The sequence below is a fragment of the Myotis brandtii genome, unplaced genomic scaffold, assembly GCF_000412655.1.
Source record: "Myotis brandtii unplaced genomic scaffold, ASM41265v1 scaffold18, whole genome shotgun sequence".
Lineage (NCBI taxonomy): Eukaryota > Metazoa > Chordata > Mammalia > Chiroptera > Vespertilionidae > Myotis > Myotis brandtii.
In genome coordinates, this window is record NW_005356674.1 from 6968461 (window position 1) to 6989956 (window position 21496).

General features: G+C 38.5%; 1 protein-coding gene across 1 annotated transcript in view; it reads right to left on the reverse strand.

Moving 5' to 3' along the window:
* The window catches only part of COL6A6 (collagen, type VI, alpha 6), a 100786-nt gene that overhangs the window by 48926 nt on the left and 30364 nt on the right, over positions 1-21496 (reverse strand). The window contains exons 11-21 of the mRNA XM_014537539.1: positions 21330-21422; positions 20045-20098; positions 18244-18315; positions 18131-18157; positions 17754-17798; positions 17610-17663; positions 16453-16515; positions 12537-12602; positions 11244-11297; positions 1720-1755; positions 84-146 (exon numbers count right to left, since the gene is read on the reverse strand). Of these exons, the coding sequence (XP_014393025.1) occupies positions 84-146; positions 1720-1755; positions 11244-11297; positions 12537-12602; positions 16453-16515; positions 17610-17663; positions 17754-17798; positions 18131-18157; positions 18244-18315; positions 20045-20098; positions 21330-21422 (627 nt within the window). The remainder of the gene's footprint in view (positions 1-83; positions 147-1719; positions 1756-11243; positions 11298-12536; positions 12603-16452; positions 16516-17609; positions 17664-17753; positions 17799-18130; positions 18158-18243; positions 18316-20044; positions 20099-21329; positions 21423-21496) is intronic.

Here is a 21496-nt window from a genome sequence, read left to right on the forward strand (position 1 = left end):
CCCGCCCCCATTGACCCCTTCTAGCCCACCTCCAACCCCAGGCCTTCACCACACTTTTGTGTGTTGATTAGTCTTAATTGTACCTGAGGGCCCTTAAGTCCCAGTGAGCCTTCAAGTCCATCTGGGCCTGGGGTGCCTGTTGTCCCCTGTAGTGAGAGAGAATCAACCAGTTAACACTGTTTCCTGAGAATTTTGTCTGCTTTATGTGCAAGATTATAAATATTTTTTCAACCACATGGCAGTGCAGGATCTTTGCAAAAAGATGAATAAAGGAAAATACAAAGGAGGAAATAAAACATTTCTATAATCTCATTAAGTAGAAATAACCACAGCTATTATGCTAGTGTATTTGCTTTCAGTCTTTATATGCACGCACACACTCCTTTATTTTCCTATAATGCTTGTAATATGCCATCTCCATCTTGGGCATTTGGCCTAAAAATCTCACAATTTACTTTGCATTTTCTTAAAAAACCTCTAGGTATCTTATAACATTCTATTTTTATTCGAATAGCTTAAATATCTAAGGATCAATAGCTGAGCATTCTCTTCATGTTGCCCTTGAACACTGTGAGATAAGAATTCCAAGAAGAGTAAGAAAGGATTAAGAAAGTTTACTTTAGGCAACTACTAGTATAGCTCAAATTTATGTCCCCGTTGTTACACAGTTGGATGTGATTAAATGCCTCTTACTGATGTCTTTTCCTAGAAATCAGAAAGAGGACATTTCTCAACACCTTCTCTCCCCAATCTCATATCATTTGCTTCTTGCCATTTTTCTGGATCTGCGTTGTTGTTGAAGTCTAAACTTGGCATGTGTGTGGATGGGGTAAAGTCTGTGGATGGTACAGTCTTAGTCTTTACCGATCTGAACATGTCTGTTTTCCTCACTGATAGTATAGCCACCTACAAAATTCTAGGTTAACAGCTATTTTGCCTCTGCACCTGCAAGATATTAATGGGTTGTCTCTGGCATGTATAATTAGTGAACAGAAGTCTGCTACAATCTAATTTGTTATTCCTTTCACGGGTAAAACTGCCTTTTCCCGGTGGTGCTTAAGATGCTTTCTTTAACACTCTGGGGGTAAACCATGATGTGATTCAGAGTGGATTTATTATTACTCATCCTCATTGTATTTTCAATATGAGGATGTGTGTTTCCTCAATTTCGAAAAATTCGAAGTCACCACTGCTCTTTCATAAATATTGTGGGCTCACGAAGCATGTATAATGTATCACCAACATGTACAAGGGGGATGTGATTCTATTTGGTGTAGCCCACTTCTGAACAAAGCATTCAGAAATACCATTTACATTAGGGTTTTATTGTACTCTCTTGGTTTAAAGCGGGTTTATGTAAATTCTAAATAAGGTTTCAGAGATAATTGAGCAAAAATCTACAAGAAAAGTCCCCAACTGAGTTACTGGAGTTTGTGTAATTCCAAGTTCAATTTAACAGTAATGGGGCCAAGTAATGTCTCTTATCATTAGCTTTTATGGTTTTGAATAAAGTGCCCACATTTTCACATTCTTTTAAGATTTGAGTGTTTGAAATTGTAGCCTTAAAGTTTTCCAACATTTTATTCCACAACCAATATCAGAAAAAGAAAAGAACTTCAGGCCTGAAAGAGACATGTCAGAGTCTTGGTTCCAGCTCTTTGAGTGCACACAGAATATTAATCATATGTAGTTAAGAAAAAAATCAAAAACAAGTGTTACCTGCGGGCCTGTATGTCCCCTTCGGCCATGAGCTGCCTAAAATAGGAGGAAGAGGTATATATCAGTAACTCTGGGAAAAAAATGCTTGTTATATTTCATTTAAATTAGTAATCGGCATCTTAAGGCACTAACATTACAAAATGTTTCCACATATTGCTCAAAACATTCAATTATCCTCTGCACCATGACAGCCAAATGTTGCCAACTCTGAACTCCGATCCTAAGGCAATAGGGAATTAAGATCATAGACAATTGAAATCTATAGATACTTATGAGAGCAGATTGTGGTCAATAATTCATCCTCCACTAAATGGTTACTGGAGCTGCTTGCAGGAGCTCCAAAATTGACTGGTTTGAATTTTATTTCTTTTCATTTTTCCGAAGTATGACCACGTAAGCCAGAAATCAGGAATAGAGTGGCCAGCAGGCAGGAAGCCAAATGGGAAAACTGGGAGAACTGACTTCATGAACTTTATTATAGATTAATGTCAGAAGCTAAAGGTAGCCAAACTGATTTTACCCATCCCCCATCAAAGCCAAATACCTGTCAAGAAATGAATCACCACAATCATTCAAAAGTCACTCAATTCCATTTGTTATTAAAATATCCAATCAAAAGAATGGTGCTCCATAATCAAGTGGGTTTTTCCTAAGACTCGCATATGTAAGATTAGGTGTGGATATATGCCAGATCAATACTTCATAGATCTGGATATCAAGAGACAAAGACATTTTATTGTCTACATTAGGATCTCTCAGTAAGGTAATAGCAATACTGACATCCAGGAACTGGAAAATTCACTCTCTATCAGACAATATTTTCTTGATGGAAACTTACTTGAAATATTCAGCTCAAAATTCTCAGAGGCCAAGATTGCAGACCTTAAATTCTACTGATATTATTTCAGTCAGAATTTATGATTATCTAGGAAACAGACTGCATCTGGGGAAATGGTTGGAGGCCCACTTCTTGAAAACCCCGAGGAACCAGCTTTGAGGAAAGTCTCAGTCCTATCAGAGGGAGGGAAAGGAGCTGTCTGTCCTCCTTGAGCACAAGGGTTTATCTGTTCGGAGTCAGTTCACTTCAGTTTCATTAAGAAAAACACCTACCAAGGACTAACTACCCACAACACACATTGGATGGGAACCACAGGAGCTTAAGGATGACACACACATATCCACAGACACAGAGTCCTTGATCTCAGAGCACCCTCACTCTTTGGGTTTGGCGGGAGGAAATGAGTATTTATGAGGCAGAGTACGGCACATGCTACAGGAAAAGGGGAATGGTAGGAATATGGGCCTTGAAGAAAGCAATCATTTCTAGTTGGTGAAATCGGGAAAAACCTTCCTGGAAGAAAAGATTTTAAAGATGGGTTTTGGAGGATGAGTAGGAGTCTTACAGGGAGAAAATGTAAGGAGTCTTCTTTTTAGCAGAAGATACCAGCCTAAGTAAAAATAAAATAGGAGGTGTATTTTATAGTGGCAATTCTGGGTCTAAGATGTGAGAAGAAAGGTGAGTATTAGGGTTACTAAAGCTGAAAACACTAGATGAAGGGTTCATACTTCATTTAGCAGAAACCACTGGGGTTCTTGGAGCAGAAATGTACATGGCCAGACCTAGGGTTTAGGTGGATACATCTGGTCGTGGTAGGAACACGGAATGAAATGCAGCCTTACCTTTAGGCAAAACAAAGAGCTTCTTATATGATAAAGGATAAAAAAACAGGCCTCCACATCCAAATATCTGGTCCATTATCATAGTGTTTGAAAGATCATCAATAAACACTTGTTCTGTCTTGAAGGTTTGACCTTGACAGAGCTTGATTTAAATGACTTAACACATATTTATTGAGCACCTGCTTCCTGGAGGCACTTGTCTGCGTGGTGGTAAGAAAAACCAGACTCCTGTCCCTACGCAGGAGTTTGTAAGCCTAGTGGTAGAGACAGACCATAATCTACCATTCACACAAATAATGGAAACATCTCCAGAAGTAATCAGCTGGTGCCTTCATTATGAAAGTCAGGGTTTTAAATACCCTGGGTTAAGTGTGAAAGCAAGAAAAGAAAAAAAAACAACAACGCAAGGAAATAGGGGAGATGATTTTTACAATTGTGCCTCAAATTTTAAAATGTTTAGATGGGAAAGATTAAGTCTCTATACATCGTAATGACTTGCCGAAAGGCTTATAGTTGTCTGGTAGCACATCCAGACAGCCTTACTCATCTGTGAAAGGGAATGTGAATGGGCACAGCAGAAAGAAAATCTCCCCAAAGAAGACCTGAGAGTAAGAAGACCCAGGAAAGTCCTCAGTCCCTTGGTCCCTCATAGCCTGGCTTCCTGGTGGTTTACCATGACCCACTTTCCCAGACAGGTATGACCCACTTTCCCCAGAAAAATAAAGAAGGACCTTCTTAATGGTAAAGCATTCCATTAATACTGAATCTTTTCCCCTCAAAATTTTTAAAATTGATTTTTAGAAAGAGGAAGGAAGGGAGGGGGGGGGAGAGAGAGAGAGAGAGGGAAGATATTTATTGTTTCACTTGGTTATGCATTCATTGGTTGATTTTTGTATGTTCCCTGATCAGGGATTGAACCTACAACCTTGGCATATCAGGATGATGCTCTAACAACTGAGTTACCCTGCCAGGGCAATACTGAATCTTAACGGCAAACTCATTCACAATGATAAATGACTGTCTAGAGCACTTCAAGCTGTCCCTAAAATAGTGCCAAGAGAGAGGAAAAGGGAAAAGCATAACTAACATAACCTCAGGGACTTAATAGGACTGAAGACCATGCTTTAGTTTGAGGCTACAGTTGCTTCTCATTAGCCATGGCACAAGGATCTATTCTTATTCTCAGTAAAGTCTGGCTCAGAAAGAGCCAACGTCCCATTCCAGTCCCCACCCCATCCTCAGCTTTCTGGCCCTGGTCCTTCCTCCTCCCAATCACCAATCCATTATAGACTCCTGGCACAGTGCTTGTTATACCTACAGGTCTGACCTCTATAACAGTGGTTCTTGACAACATTGGGGGATTAAGCCCCCCTTCCCCCCTCCGCTCCCCCACCTCCCACTTCCTTCCCTGGGAACATCTGGCAATTATCTGGAGATATTTTTTGTCACAAGTCAGGGGTGATACTGGCAATGGGTGGAGGTCCGGAATAGCACTAAACATCCTACAAGGCACAAGACAGCCTTCCACAACAAAGAATTAGCCCAAATGTCAATAGCAAGTTGAGACACCATGCTCTGCAACATGATTCTAAGTTTCCTGAGAGCAAAGGATATGTCTTATTTGAGTTTGTACGTCTAGCAGTTAGTTGCTGGTACATTGTAGGTGTTCAGTAAGTTTACCAAATGAATGAAGGTCAGATTTGGTCAACTGATGAGATTTCCCTGCATGCCACACCCTACCACTGGCCAGCCTCCAATCACTGATCAGTTCAGCAGAATTTTGTAGCATTGAGGAGTCCTGTTATTACCTATATTTTAGAGTTTTTCAGTCAGTGATATAGATTTTTCTTCTTTCCTAAAGGATAATGACTTTACTGGTATTATAAAAATGATACATGCTGATTTTTAAATATTCAAATGCAGAAAGTACACAGAATAAAAATTTAAAAGCCATCCCACATCCCCCATCTAAAAATAACTCTCATTAACATTTGATGATCATGACTCCTGGCATCTTCTTATGCATATTTACAGATGGAGTTCTAAATAGTGGTACTTTGGATTAAAAAAGGATCGTGCTATTCATGCTATTTTGAAATTAAAATATTACATTTAATTGTATTTGAATTTAATAGAGTAAAAAAAATAAAACTGAAAGAATTGGAAATGTCAGGTGGTAACATTTCTTGACAATGAGAAATAATACATTCCTAAGAAAAAAAGAATAATTATTTTAAAAACTCAGGAGTTTAGGGTAGCTTAGTAATACATATGTTAGCTTAAAATGATGCTTATACAATAACTTTCTAAAATGAAATATGAGGACACAGTATATCAGCACTTTCCCTACACCTCTCCCACTTTCCTATTTTCATATAATTTTTAGATTGTCAAATGTATAAAATTTACATTTTGTTCTTTAATCACAGTTTCTATGGTTTAGCCTTATTTCTACACTTAGAGCAGCAGTTCTCAACCTGTAGGTCACGACCATCGGAAAACACATATAGCATATCAGATATTTACATTACGATTCATAACAGTAGCAAAATTACGGTTATGAAGAAGCAACGAAAATAATTTTATGGTTGGGGGTCACCACAACATGAAGAACTGTATTAAAGGGTCGCGGCATTAGGAAGGTTGAGAACCACTGACTTAGAGGAATTCAAATTTATTATTATAAAGTTTTAAAGAAAGAAACATGAGGGCTATGTTGTCTGAGTTTTTGAAGGCTTGACACGTTAAGTACTTATATACTTAAAGGACAACTTGGGTGAGTACACAAATCTTGGGACTCTCTATTTTAGAACTCTGTAGCCATTCTCCTGCTCCCTTTGTCCCTGAATGTTGGGAAGAAGGCCGAAGACAGACTGAGTTTTCTATTTTTTCCACTTGGAAAGTCTCATGATTCTTTCTTTATGTATTAAGTTTGGTAATTTCAATAGGCTTTGGCTCAGTGTTGATATATTCGTATCAATTACATGAAGAATGTATTAAAGGGTCGCGGCATTAGGAAGGTTGAGAACCACTGACTTAGAGGAATTCAAATTTATTATTATAAAGTTTTAAAGAAAGAAACATGAGGGCTATGTTGTCTGAGTTTTTGAAGGCTTGACACGTTAAGTACTTATATACTTAAAGGACAACTTGGGTGAGTACACAAATCTTGGGACTCTCTATTTTAGAACTCTGTAGCCATTCTCCTGCTCCCTTTGTCCCTGAATGTTGGGAAGAAGGCCGAAGACAGACTGAGTTTTCTATTTTTTCCACTTGGAAAGTCTCATGATTCTTTCTTTATGTATTAAGTTTGGTAATTTCAATAGGCTTTGGCTCAGTGTTGATATATTCGTATCAATTTTTTTCTAAGTCAGAATATGTCTTTTCTCTCTTATTTGAGCTTTTGCTTCAAGAAGTGATATTTTATTAAATTTCTGAATTTTTTTGGTTTAATTTAGTAATGCAAAGTCTACATTTGTTGGCTCTCCACTGTTGAAATTCTATCCCTATTATTCCATACTAGAGGCCCAATGCACGAAATATGTGCAGGAGTAGGCCTTCCTTCCTCCGGCTGCTGGCGCCTGGGACCCAGGCTTCCCTCTGGCCGCCAGCAGGCACCTGGGACCTGGGACCCGGGAGACCCAGCTTTGTCAGGAAGGATATCCGGTCTAATTAGCATATTACACTTTTATTATTATAGATGCCTGCATATATTTTCAGTCATACTTATTCTAACTTTTTGTTGCTTCTAATACAGCTCATCTTCTATATATTTTTTCATTTCCCATTGTTTCCCAAGCTTGCTTTTTTCATTTTCTATCATTTTATCAGTTCTTTAGACTTGTTTTAGAGCAGTCATACTGTTTTAATTTTTTTTTGAGACTTTGGAGAACTATTTGCCAGAGTTGTTTTACCTTTCCCTTAAGTAGTTCCTCTTCTCATGAGGGTTTATCTGCCCTGGGTTCATGTAGTTTTCCTCTTATTTTCTTGCAATTTCTTTTTTTCCCCTTGCAATTTCTATGCATAAGTCCTGATGAGTAACCATCTAATAATGAAGATTATTAATATTTTTCATTATTAATCACCTTTGAATAGGGTCACCTATTTACTGAAAAACTATTAATGGGATGTAGCTGGACTTGGTCAATAGCTTTGATATAGGTATGTTGTCTCAAATACTTTCTCAGCATGAATTATTTCTTTTACCTTATGGCTTCCTCTTCCTTCAAACTTTGGCATTTAAGAGACTCGTGGAACTCACACAAAGTCCTTGAAGCCATAGTTTCTCTGTGCTGTGAGAGTCACTGTTCTTCTCCTGTCTTTACAGCCTCCATGACCTCAGCTGCTACACTGTAAATACTAAAAATCAAATATTCTTCAGTTTCTCATTATTTGTCTCCTTTGCTACACTGTGCTTCTATCAGTATATAGCCTGACCTTCTCAAAATGTATAGCAGCCCTGGATTTTGATCAGCAGCTTTTTCAGGAACATGGCAGCTACTTTTAGAAAAGTCTGACCCCCGCTCGAGGTCTGAGGTGGTATGTATCAGCTCTCCAAAGCCTCCCTCATTAGGATACAGATTTTCAAATAGTCGGCCAATAGTTGTCATGTTCAGCTTAAAGTTGTGGTCATTCTTTGTTAAACTATTTTAAATTTCTTCTGTTGTGTTTGGTGAATTGCACAAAAGGGGGATAGTATTAAAAAACCACCTTGGCCCAGCCAGTGTGACTCTGTGATTGAGCGTCCACCTATGAATCAGGAGGTCCTATTTGATTCCTACTCAGGACACATGCCCAGGTTGAAGGATTGATCCCTAGGGAGGGGTGTGCAGGAGGAAGCCAATCAATGATTCTCTCTTATTGATGTTTCTATCTCTCTCTTTCTCTCCCCCTCCCTTCCTCTCTGAAGAAAAAAAATACTACCTTGACTTTGCCATCTTTAGCTGGAAGTCCTACTTTTATAATCATGGATGACATGGCTGAATCTAAAACCCAAGATGGGGCCATATTTCTCATGAGTTGTGCTGCTTAAATAACACATGGTCATATTGCATTCGCCTCTAGAGAGACTATAGCCTCTACAAAATAATAAAAGTACATCTCCTGCTAGGATTTCTTGGATGAAATTCTTGAAGTTCAAAATAATTTCTCAGGGTATGTAAGCTGGCTACACCCTCTCAGAAGGTGAAATGAATAGCAAATGTATTTCTTTATCTTTCCATGCATGAAAACAGCAGTAGTAAAGTGCTTTCCAACCGTGACCAAATTCTGCACATTTTAAACGTAATCTCTATTTTTATTTCTTTTTCTCTGCCTTGCAAAGAAGGAATGTGTTCCAAGATAGAAAAATGTTTTCTCAATGGAGCAGAATAGCTGTTTTTATGAACTTTAGCTCAGAAAATACAATACATAATAAATGAAATATATCAAACTAGTTTTTATTTGTGCTCAATTTTAAAACATTGAATATTTTGTGGGTGGGGAGGTGAAGGAAGTTGGAGAAGGCTAGATAGCTAAAAAAGAATGAAAGAAAATGTTGCAAAATGAGAAGAGGCAGGTTTAATTTAGAATCCGATGCAGGCATTTAAGTATATTTTATCAAAGTTATCTCTCCTTATTGGATAAAGATTCTTTTATAATCTCTGTGCTCTTCCAAGAAGTCAAGCACAGAATCTTTTGTTTAAAGTACTCACTGAAAAATAATAACAGAAAAACAAAGAAGCAAATACAAAAGATCCTAAAAGGTTCCATAAGCACATGACCTAATTTTATTCTCAGGTATATATTTTTACACCCCTAAAATATATATAATGTTTTCAAAAGTATGGAGGTTCCTTAAAAAACAACAACACATAACCCCCCCCCAAAAAAAAAACAACAACAACAACACAACAACAACAAAACAACCAAAACAGAAATAGAACTACCGTAGGATCCAGCAATTCCACTTCTGGGTATTTGTCTAAGAAAATGAAAACACTACCTCAAAAATATACCCCCATGTTCACTGCAGCATTCTTTCCAATAGCCAAGACACGGAAGCAACCTACTAGCAAGTGTCCACTGACAATTGGTTAATTTTTTAAAATTGTGGAATATATACACAATGGATTTATTCACACAATAATATTTAGCCATTAAAAAAGAATGAAATCTTGCCATTTGGAATGACCTTGAAGCATTTATGTTAAGTAAATGTAAAAAAAATAAAATATGTTTAAAAAAAAATATACCCCCATGTTTGCTGCAGCATTCTTTCCAATAGCCAAGACACGGAAGCAACCTACTAGCAAGTGTCCACTGACAATTGGTTAATTTTTTAAAATTGTGGAATATATACACAATGGATTTATTCACACAATAATATTTAGCCATTAAAAAAGAATGAAATCTTGCCATTTGGAATGACCTTGAAGCATTTATGTTAAGTAAAATAAGTCAGAGAAAGACAAACCTGTATGATTTCACTTATATGTGGAATCTTGAAAAAACAAAACAAAACACAACAACTCAGATACAGAGAACAGATTGGTGGTTGCCAGAGGCAGAGGCTAGAGGGTGAGTGAGATGAGTGAAGGTGGTCAGAAGGTACAAATTTCCAGTTATGAAATAAATGAGTCATGGGATAGGATGTACAGAATGGTGACTAACTTAATAATACTGTATTGTATGTTTGAAAGTTGCTAAGAGAGTAAATCTTAAAAGTTTTCATTACAAGAGAAAATGTGTAACTACATGTGGTGATGGATGTTAACTAGACTTATTGTGGTGATCATTTTGCAACATATACACATATCCAATCATTATGTTGAACACCTGGAACTAATACAATATATCTCAATAAACATGTGTCATTTGTTAAAACTGAACACAAAAACTAGTTTAATAAGTCACATTTATTTTTCATTGTATTTTCTGGGCAGAAGTTCATAGAACCAGCTGTTATATTCCATCAAGAAAATGTTTATAAGGTAGCAAAATTGGAAGAACAGAGAGAGGACCTATATCAGGACTCACTTTGCTAAGTATATAGTTATAAAACTTGGAAGAGGAATGGAGTTTGGGATTTAAAACAACATCAGTGGCCGCTTTAATTAGCCTAGTGCAGTGATTTTCAACTGGTGTCCCACAAGAATTTTTAAAACATGTAATACCTGGCTATTTAGTCAGGGGCTCTGACCTTTCCCCCCATAGATTATCAAATTAAAAAAATGACAACAGCCCTGGCCAGGCGGCTCAGTTGGATGGAGCATCATCCTGTACACCAAAATGTTACAGGTTTGATTCCCTGTCAGGGCACATACCTCGATTGCAGGTTCAATCCCCAGTCAGGCACGTACGGGAGGCAACTGACTGATGTTTCTCTCTCGCTCTTCCTTCCTCTCTCTCTAAAAATCAATCAAAACATGTCCACGGGTAAGGATGTTTAAAAAATGACAACAACCAACACAACAATATCCGTCCAGTGTTAATGGATCAAAATTATACCTTTTTTTTTTGTCAGATTGACAAAAAACATATATTTTGGTGTGCTGCAGAGTTTTAGTAATTAGTTTATGTGTGCCGTGAGATGAAACTGACAATGCTTCCCCTAGCTGGCTTTGTTCTCTTTGCCCAGCTCTTTCTCCTGATTGGTCATTTCCCCTGCAGCCAGCACCTTCCTGCCTGAGCTTCGCGGCCTTCCCAAGTCCTTTTCCAGCTCAGTTCTCCCAGACATCCTAGGTCAGTTTCCCAAGGCTCTGAGCCCCCACAGAACCGCCCCACCACTCCCCACAATCAGCCATTCCCATCGCAATCTAGGCTGCCAGCGCAGTGCGCGTCTCCTTGTCTAGAAAGGCTCTTACTGTCTGTCTTCTGGAGCCTGGTGTTCCAGGGGGGCCTGGCCAGCCTCTTCTACCCTGTCAAGTGAACAAACAGACATGTGACAGCAATTACACAGCATTGACACATTTCTTCTTCAACCTCAGCTTGTTTGCTCCAGGGAGGCAGGTGAGGTACCCACCACCCGGAGAGTTATTCATCCTCTGGAAGGCAGCATTACTCCCACTGGTCATAAATCCCATCTCTTTGTGGGTAACGAACTACAGGATGAAATGCTAAGGGCATGGCTTCATCTGCTCATCACCACTGCATAACTTGCAATCAGGGGGTAGTTAGAATATTTAAATCAAACTATCCCCACAGAGTGGACAATGAAAGCATGCCACATGTTCAGTATAGGTACTACTGGCTTGGATTTCTACTTCTGGACTTCTTGTTCTGTTTAGCTAACGTGTATAGATTACACCCGAATGTGAATAAAATCTCACAATACTCACAAGTCTTCCCAAGATAGAAAAGGAAGGCCTACTTATGAATCTACAGTGAGACATTTGTCACTTAGCAAAAAATGGCAGGTAACATTTCCTGAAGGTTTCTGACATGGCAGGGCTAGTCACTGAATTCCCACCATAACTGTCAAAAGTAGGCTTTTTCTCTTCTTTTTACATATGAAAAAAGTGAGGTTTACAGAAAGTGGCCTAAGGCCACAGAGATGGTAAAAGACAAAGTCCCCAAAACAAAGTCTTTCCATCATATCAGACCTCTCCCCTGGGTGGAGTCGCCAAGGAAACTTCCTTAGCAAGAAGATCCAGAGACACATATTATTCAGATAAAAATTTTTTAAAACTCTAAGAAACACACAACAAGTTAAGATGATCAAATTGTTACTTGGGAAATTTCATGAGATTAATCCCAGGAAACCTGCCTTGAGAATGTGAGCTGTATAGCTCTATCAGATCTTGCACTTTTTAAAAATCATACACTATGAAGAATATGATGTCTTGTTAAGAGGTGTGTCGTCTGGATCCTGAAAAGGCCAACAACTCACTTGCTAGTTCTATTAGGTAGCCCTACATGTTAAGTTAGAGTGTAGATGTTTACATTCATAAATCATGACCTCAAGGGTATGGCTTAGTGAAGCAAGTCACCCCAAATTCAGAAGAAGAGTATGTTTCTTGAGTCCCAGAGTAGCAGATAAGGAGTAAAAGACCCTTTTGCTCCAAAAAAATATTTTTTTTTGCATGAAGTATATCCACTCTGGGGCCTTCCAGCTGCCGCATCATTTTAAGTTTCCTCTCAAATGCCCACATACTTACTTCTCTTCCACGTTCTCCTTTCAAGCCTTTAGGTCCTTCTATGCTGTTGTCAAATCCAGGAAGACCCTAAAAAATAGAAAAGAAATAGAAAAATAGGCTTTGAACATTATCTTTAAAAAATGTGACTTGTGTATAACATATTTAGTCTCCACCAAAAAGTGGACAGAAGTCTAACCCAATTGAAAGCAGAAATAGGCTAAGATTGTACAGGGCTTACAAGAGTTTTCTTTTCTTCCTGGGCTTTGTATTATCAGAAGGGAATGGAAACTCAAGGTGTGTGCCTGTGTGAGCGTGGGGAGGGGAGGGGAGGGAATCTAGAGCTTGCCAAGGGGAGCAAGAGTGAGATAACTTGTGTTTATGACAACTCTTATCCTGGGTCTGGAGGTATCCCTTCTTGCTACTGCTATCCTTTCTCTTAACTTTCCTTTTTTTTTTTTTTTCCTGGGAGTCTAGGCAAGTTTATTCTTGAGGGTTGGGAAGCTTTACTCTCCCCTACCCTTGGGAAAAGACAAATTTCGTAATGGTCTCCACCCACCACAAGAGGACTCATCTGCCATCCACTCCCTCTTTCTCCTCTTGGACGCCTTTCACTTTTTTTTTCTGGGAGTCTAGGCAAGTTTATTCTTGAGGGTTGGGAGGCTTTACTCTCCCCTACCCTTGGGAAAAGACAAATTTTGTAATGGTCTCCACCCACCACAAGAGGACTGCATCTGCCATCCACTCCCTCTTTCTCCTCTTGGACGCCTGGCTGCTTTTCTTCCCTTTCTTCCCCATATGCTTAGCCCTACTTTTTTGGTTTTCAGAAAATCCTGGAGTTTTTCCCAACATGCAAACAAATGTTCCAGCAGAAACTCATTGAAAACAGGCACACACTGTAGGATATAATCTTACGTGGGCTAAACTGAAAGCTTTCTATCTTGGGTAGCTAGGACCACAAACAGAGCAGTGTCACAATGATGCCCGGACAATCAATGGAGCCAGTCAATTCAGTCAATGCTCCAATAAACTGGGAGGGGACAACAATTACCCGGTCCTGCTGAGTGTCAGCTGCCGGGCTCTCTGGCTGACAGCAGCCCAGATTACCTTCACCAATCAATGAGTAATTAGTGATCACCAACAGGGACATGTCATTGGTCCAGATACTCAGTAAGCTTTTAAACAAGTAGTTTCTACACTCACAGAGTTTATAGGCTAACAGAGTGAAAAAGATGGGCTTAGAACTTATAACTGATATTATTAAAACTTAAATGAAAAATTATTTCTCTTCCCCACATATCAAAGCCAAAGATTGTTTTCTCATTTTCTGTTTTATTCTTAAGTTTAAGTATTTCTGTTAAGTTCTCCAAGCAGGGTATATCTAAGTTACAATATTAGAGAACTACATTTTGGTGAGAAAGGTATGTAATGAAAAGGAAGGTAATGTAAAGTCCAGAATTTATTACACTGGGTGTATAAAGCTTTGCATTGTGGTCCAACTCTAAACTATTTGATTGAAGAGATGACATTTTAAAAAATCATATCCCAGCACATTGTACTGACTAGAACATCCTAATTCACAGGTGGATCAATTGTTTGCTTAGTCTGAATGGGATCTTGTCAAGTCTTTCAATTTCTATGAAAGTGGACAAAAGAGCATCAGATATCACAAATTTATTATTAAACTTGGGCTTCTAATAATAGTATGGTTTAGAATGATGAACTCTGTTGCTCAGACAAATGATCTAGCTCAGTTCTCCCCCTTGAGTTACATGAGATGATATATATATATATTGGTCAAAATTGGAAATTCCAAACAGCCAAACTGAGATTGGGTTTTTGTATGATTGGACTTTCTCTCTGAATAAGCATAGATTTTTCAAGAATTTGAATTATTTGCATGTATCCCTGTAAATAATTTGATTGTGTGTGTTCTATTTATTCTATTAATCTTCTTTTAAAATTTCTTTTTTCTTAAATTTTTTCCTGAAATAGCAACCCACTGAAACCACAGAGTTGTCTTCTATTTGAGATGTATATTCCTAAGTGGCTGGGAAGAATTATTATACATTGGAGAAGCATCTGAAGTTAGTATAATGACAAACAGCACAATACGGAGAAGCTCTAGTGGGTTGAATTTGCAGTCATCTTGAAGTCACAAAACATTTCTTTTTAAATAGAAATCCTTTTACATTATTCAGATTCTCTAAAGGTGTTACATTATCATTCATAAAATTAGGGGGAATTCTGATCAAAGGGAATGGAAATTTTATAGCAATGCCCCAAGTGGATTTTTGGCCATCATATACTGAAATGTCTTTGTACGTAAACTGCTATTTCTTATTATCTGTATTTGTAGATAGATTTTGTTTTTAATTAAATAGCTTGAAGTTGTTTGAAAACTCTTAGGTCACCAGACTATTGTCAGGAGATGTCACTTAGCAAGCATCGTTGTGTTCAAGTGTAAATTCCTCAACTTTATAAACAGAGTTATCTTCAGAGCATACCTAACATTTACATATGCCAATATATATTGCATCAAATTATTTCTCTGATCAACTCATGTGTACTGGAGGAAGAGTTATTAAAGACAAGGGCCTGTGAGATTCCCAGTTGCCCCACATCCTTATCAACACTTGGTATTGTCAGTCTATAAATTTTAGGCATTCTGCTCTGGCACATTGCTGGTGCAAGTACAAAGTAGTACAAACATTTTTGCAAAGTGTTTGGCTATAAAAATGATAGCTGAATATAGTCATTTAAATTATCATCCAGATAGTCTACTCCTAAAGTATAGACCCAATAGAAATGTGTGCAACATTGCACACAAAGACACATACAAGGATGTTCATAGAAGTGCTATTTATAATAGCAAAACCCAGTAACAACCCAAATGTCTATGAACAGCAGAATAAATAAATCATAGTAGAGTCACACAGTGGAATACTATACAGCAATGAGATAGAATGAACTATTGTTATCTGGAACAAAAGTTCTCACAAGCAAAAGAAGCCAGAAACAGAAGAGTTTATCATAAATAATTCACTTACTTAGAGCTCAAGAACAAGTAAAGCTAATTTATGATCCTAGGTTAGTGAGTAGACATGAGGGGTTTTTTTCAGATGCTTTATTGTTGTCTAATGTTCTCTCTCTTTACCTGGGTGGTGAGTACACAGGTGTATTTAGATTCATCAAGCTATACACTGACAATTTGTGTACTTCTCTGATGTATTTTACAGTTCAGTAAGTTCTGGAGATGTAATATACAGCATAGTGATTAGAGACAACGATACTGTATATTATATACTTCAAGGTTGCTGAAAGCCTAGATATTAAATGTTCTCACCACAAAAAAGAAATTATAATTATGTGCCATGATAGAGGAGTTAGCTACACTGTGGTGATACTCATACTGCAATACATAAGTGTATCAAATCAACACTTTGTACACTGTTAACTGGGTTATGTCCCTGTAAGAGCAAGCACCTTGCGTCTTAAGTTTGGCCTCACATAATCTCAGCTGCTTGGAGTTGAAGCAATGAAGCTAATGTGCTTAATCTCAAGACTCTTGGAGAATGGAAAAAAGATATGGCTTTGTTTCTTCTCTTCTGTCCATATTCTGAGGTACCCAGGGGAAGATGATGAAGTAGACTGTAATCCCTTCACAGCTCCGAAGCACAAGGACAATTCTGAATGTGTATTCTCAAAAAATACATGTGCAAACGAAGGGCAAGGGCTTCTCACTGCCCATTCTCATCCCGTATATGACATGGATCTAACAAGACAAACCTGCTTTTAAACTTCCACAATTGTGCCTGTGGTGATGTGAACTCGGGATTGCTACTGCAGTACCTTAAAGTGGGGATGCTACTCTCTTATCAGTATGGATGGGGACCGAGCCCTGATGTTAGTTCACAGCCCGCACAGCCCCAGCACTTACAGGGTCTCCTCGCAGGCCCTTGGCTCCACGGTCACCAGCAAGCCCTTTCTTTCCTGGGCTTCCCTAAAGTTAATAAAAATCAGGAGAAGGAAAAAACAAGACTTTTTAATAACATTAATATACACAAGGAGCTTATCTTCTCCCTGATTTGAATAATTACATATTTTTTTCCAAAGTTATTTTTAAACTAGAAAGAGGAACCACCAAAAAAATAGTTTCAGGCATCATATGAATAATTTAAGAGTGACCTCAATTATCTGCCACAATGGTGAACTCTGTTCCAGACACCTTTATCATCTTGTTTAGCTTTTACAACTACTTTATCAACCAGGTACTGTTCATTATCTTTCTCTTAATGAGGCAGCTGGGATTCAGGGAGACTATCCATTTCCCCAAGGTGGTTGCATTAGCTAGAAAGTGGGTTTCTGACTCAACTGTTCACACTCTAAAGACAGATAAAGTCCATGATGGAAGTATGGGTGCTGTTGGCATTTGTTCTAGATGGAATGAGCAGCCTACACCTTCAACGTGCTGCCCTGCACCATACTCTTGTCAACACTCTGCTACCATTCTTGGTGTGGGAGCTGCTTTTCATTAATGACCCCAATTCTTCACTCCTCTCTGAATCTTTGCTCTTTGCCATGTAACTCTGTAGTACTTTTCAAGTGTGTGTGTGTGTGTATGGGGGAGGGAGGTGGGGGCAAAATTCCCTACCCCTGAAATTGGCTGTGACGTGATTTGGCCAACAGAAAGAAATAGAAACGTCACAGTGAGATTTCCAAGCCTAGCCCTCAAGAAGTCTTGAGAGACCTTGTGTGTTTCTACTTCCTCTCGTGCTTCTGCCAAGACCAGGAAAAGGTCATGGTCAACATGGACAGGCAGCGGTCTGGTCCCAGGAATAGGATAAGCGACAAGTGGAACAAAGTCGCCAGCCAACCTACATGAGCTAAGGTTAGCTATGCTCAGCCTAGATCAGTTGAATGTCTCAGACATAAGAAATAAAAGTTTATTGTTGCATGTGATTGAGGTTTTGTGATTGTTTATCACAAAGCAATTTTGTGGCACTAGATGACATACACCTAAGATATGTCTACTCTGTTAATCACATCTTTAATTCTCCATATAGTTTTCATGTTGTCTATTTACTGAATCCCTACCTGGGATCCTTCATCACCCTTTTCTCCTTTTCTTCCAGGAAGACCATTGTCACCCTAAGAAACAGAAGAAGAAATTCAAATTCCCATTTTCTTAATGAGAAAATAGCTCAGAAAGGTCTTTATGGCACAAAGAGAAAGCTCTACCTGTACACCATTTAATCCATCAATTCCGTCTTCCCCAACTTCACCCTAAAAGACAGGTGTGATCAGAATAGAGTGCGTTACATTTATATGCAAAGAGGTCAGACACCAAACAAAAAGGTGAATTTTGTGTCCCATAGACAGCCTCTTTGTTAGGCTGGTCTTGTGTAATATCAAAGATTACTTATTAATAAAAACGATCAACAAATAACATACTTTGCCTGCAATAAAATACAGGAATAAACAGTTAAATCATTGACAATAAAAAAGGAAGGTCAACAGAAACTTCATGCATACAATCTACTGGTCAATAATCTCAAAAATAAAAATACTTGTAGGTAGCAGATGATAAGATAAATGGATTATGTTTGGTACTATACCTCCTGTCCATATAGTCCCCTGTGTCCCTGAAAATAGAAAGGACAGCAGCGGTTAGTGTAAGAAAAAAGAATTAATGTTGGGAAGACTTCACAATGTCTATTGTGACCCTTACCTTAGGACCTTTGGCGCCATAGCATCCCTTAGTACCTTGTTCTCCCACTGGTCCAGTGGCTCCTCTTTCTCCCTGAGAAAGAGCACAGACCCAGGTGAGCTTTTTATATTGTAATCTGGAATCTGTCTTGAAAATTTGACAAGTTTTTGTGTTGGAAAAAAAAATGTGTGACTGCTCATAGTTTACAATCCAGAATTCATGTTTATACAAACTAAGAATGGAAGTAAATCAGACCTACTCTGTTGACAACTTTGTTTTGCTTTAGATCTCATGCGGATGCTGTCATGGGTAGAACAGTATTCAAATAAAACAACCAGCAGTTAAGATGTAGTCTCAAGATTTCAGGAGGCATTCCAGGAACAGATAACAAAAATTCGGTGAGACATCAGAGGAGGATGCTTCAGATATAAACCAAGCAAGAGGCATGATTTCTAGACCAAAATCCATTGTCCTTCTCTCTTTTACTTAAATAAATACTGCTCCTGCAGTCCTTGTCATGGTGAACCCACCAGTCTGTACTTCTTGTGAGCTGGAAACAAAGGTGTCATCTTCAGCGTCTCTCTCCCTAGTAGTCAGTAAGTTATGTTCATTCTACTTCCATTCATACTGTCCCCCATTCATACTAAGATTAAGACCACTTTGCCTTGCACCTACTACTGCATAATTCCCACCTGTAATCCCTGCCTTATCATCATCCATAATATCGCCTGGGTATGCTTCCTAAATCCATAGCCCCATCATTTTTACTTCTATGCATAACATCATTCAATGACTGCCCACCACCTGGAAGGCACCTTCAAATCTTTCATAGGGTATTCAAGACTCCCAGTAATCGAAGTCTTACTTGACATATAACCTCCTCTCACTGTGAACTGGGATCCATCCAGGTTGACCACGTGCTATTCTGCAAACATACAATTATGACTCATGCCCTTGAAATCACCGTTCTCTCTGTAATAGAATGTTCTCCCCAACAAACTTTGCCTGGATAAGTTTCTATTTGTCCTTCAGATGTCTGCCCAAGCATTAGCCTTCTTCTTCTAAGCCCCAACTACCACCAAGGATGTTAGTTGAGGTTGTTAGGTATTTGTTCTGCTCCACTCTGTCACACTGCATCTCACTGTACCTCGAGTACGGTCCTTGTGTGTAACAGCTGAAAACACGGTTGTCTCATCTGCCTTCCTACTAGCCTAGACGTTACCTGAGATAGGAACCATATTTGATTTTTTTTTATTTTTATTTCTAGGGCCTAACACTGTGCCTGTAATGAATACCTTTGTGAGTGAAAACTTTGGTAAATAATGTGGCAAATGGTAAGATGCTTAATATATAACTGTCACATGAATGGATGCATGGATGGATAAATGGGAGGGAGGGGAGAAGACGGGATGAGGGATGGGAGGAGGGAGACCAGCAGGGAAAAGCGGGGGAGGAAGGGGAGAGAAAGAAAAGGGAGGGATGGATGGATGCAAGAAAGAGTGAGATCCTTGATAAACATTGTGGTGCGCTGGTTTACCTGTGCAAAATGGATCAGGAAGGGGGAAATAACAGTGATGTGACTCCTCTGGTGAGGAAGATAAGGTCTGCATTGAGTTCACTGTGCAATGTTGGTGGGTGGTGAAAGAGGAGACACTAATGATCACCAGAAGCAAAGCCCTATGGGGATTGGGAAGGACCTCCGATTTTGCACACAAATCCTGAGGCTCTGACTTTTTCCATGTCCTCTGAATTGACACAAATGATTCCATGTTGTAGATATGTCCTTAGGAATAGATGAGGCTGGAAAAAAACCTTGACTTACAGCAATGCCCTCCTCTCCCAGGTAGCCTTCACTGCCTTTGAAACCTGGGAGTCCCTGGAAATAAGGAAAGGAAGAGCACATTAACACTCCATAAAGCAAAACCCAGAGGGAATCAAGCAAAATTCTTCAACTTCACAGTTTTACTTTATTTAGAAAAGAGTTTGAAAAAAAATTAGTCCTCTGCTACAACTTAGGCTGCATTTATACACTTAAAAATCAATGGAATTCTGAGACAAGTATCCAGATAATTCAAGGGTGTGTGTATGTGAGTGAATCATAATTTTGTCCATACGTCTCTCTGAGGTTATACATAGTGCTAGAGTTTTGTCCAGACAAATGTTCAAATGAACACAGCACTATGTGCCCCTGACAAACTAGAATTATTCTCTTCTCATTAAAAAATCTTTTTATTTAGGATTTTTGCTACATATAAAAAAATAGACCTCCCACATTTCTTTCTATTCTTTCTGAGCCCTGTTTTTAAGAAAATTCTCCACTTTTTTTTTTTACATGAAATAGAAGCGATCAGGAAATAATTAGTCCAAACACTTTCTTCAGAGACACAACCATGACAATTTGGGAGTTACAGTGCTATTTATAAATTATTCAAAAGTCAAACACACATGTAAACAAGCAGTATTGAAATCATTATTAAATACATCCTAATATGCTTGTACATATTTGAACATTTCCTAAACCTCAGACCAAAGTTTTACACAGAGCACATAACATTTTTTTGGTTAGGAAATATCTAAGTCTGTTGTTGGTTACTGTTTTCATAATTGGCCTGTTTTTGTCTATACATCTGTGACATTTGGGTCTGGCTAAAGCTGAATGAAACATCTGAACATCTTTTGCTATGACAGGGTGATCTGATCTAGCTTGATTTTTAGCAGACTACACAAAATATTCCTGCTTTAAGAGGCTCTGCAGTCATTAAAAATGAAAATTGAAATGACAATGGTATTCAGGAGCTTTTCATTATTCAACATGAAAGACGACAATTGATTTTCCTACATCACTGTCATCAATGCTAGAACATTTGGATAATCAACGATCTTGGCAGTTGTTTCTCCTGAGACTTGTACAAAAAGTTTTTAGAAACACTCCAATTTAGAATGCCAAGAAAAAGCCACGGCCATCTAGTTTGACATATAAAAAGAGAATAACAGGTTGTCTCCGAGGCTCTGCCCAGAAGTTAAAATCACCCCTTACTTCTACCTGAACTCATGTCTGAAAGACATACTTACTTTCAAATAAAGTGAGCCATACATTTTAAAATTACCTTTTTCCCGGGTGGTCCAGGATCTCCCGCTGTTCCATCTCCTCCAATGCACTTGCAGAATAAACAACAGCAAGTCCTTTCAGCAACATTGACCTTGGGGGGAAGGCAGGAAATACATTTGGTGACATCGCTTCCCCAACACACACAGAAGCTCACCAGTGTGACTC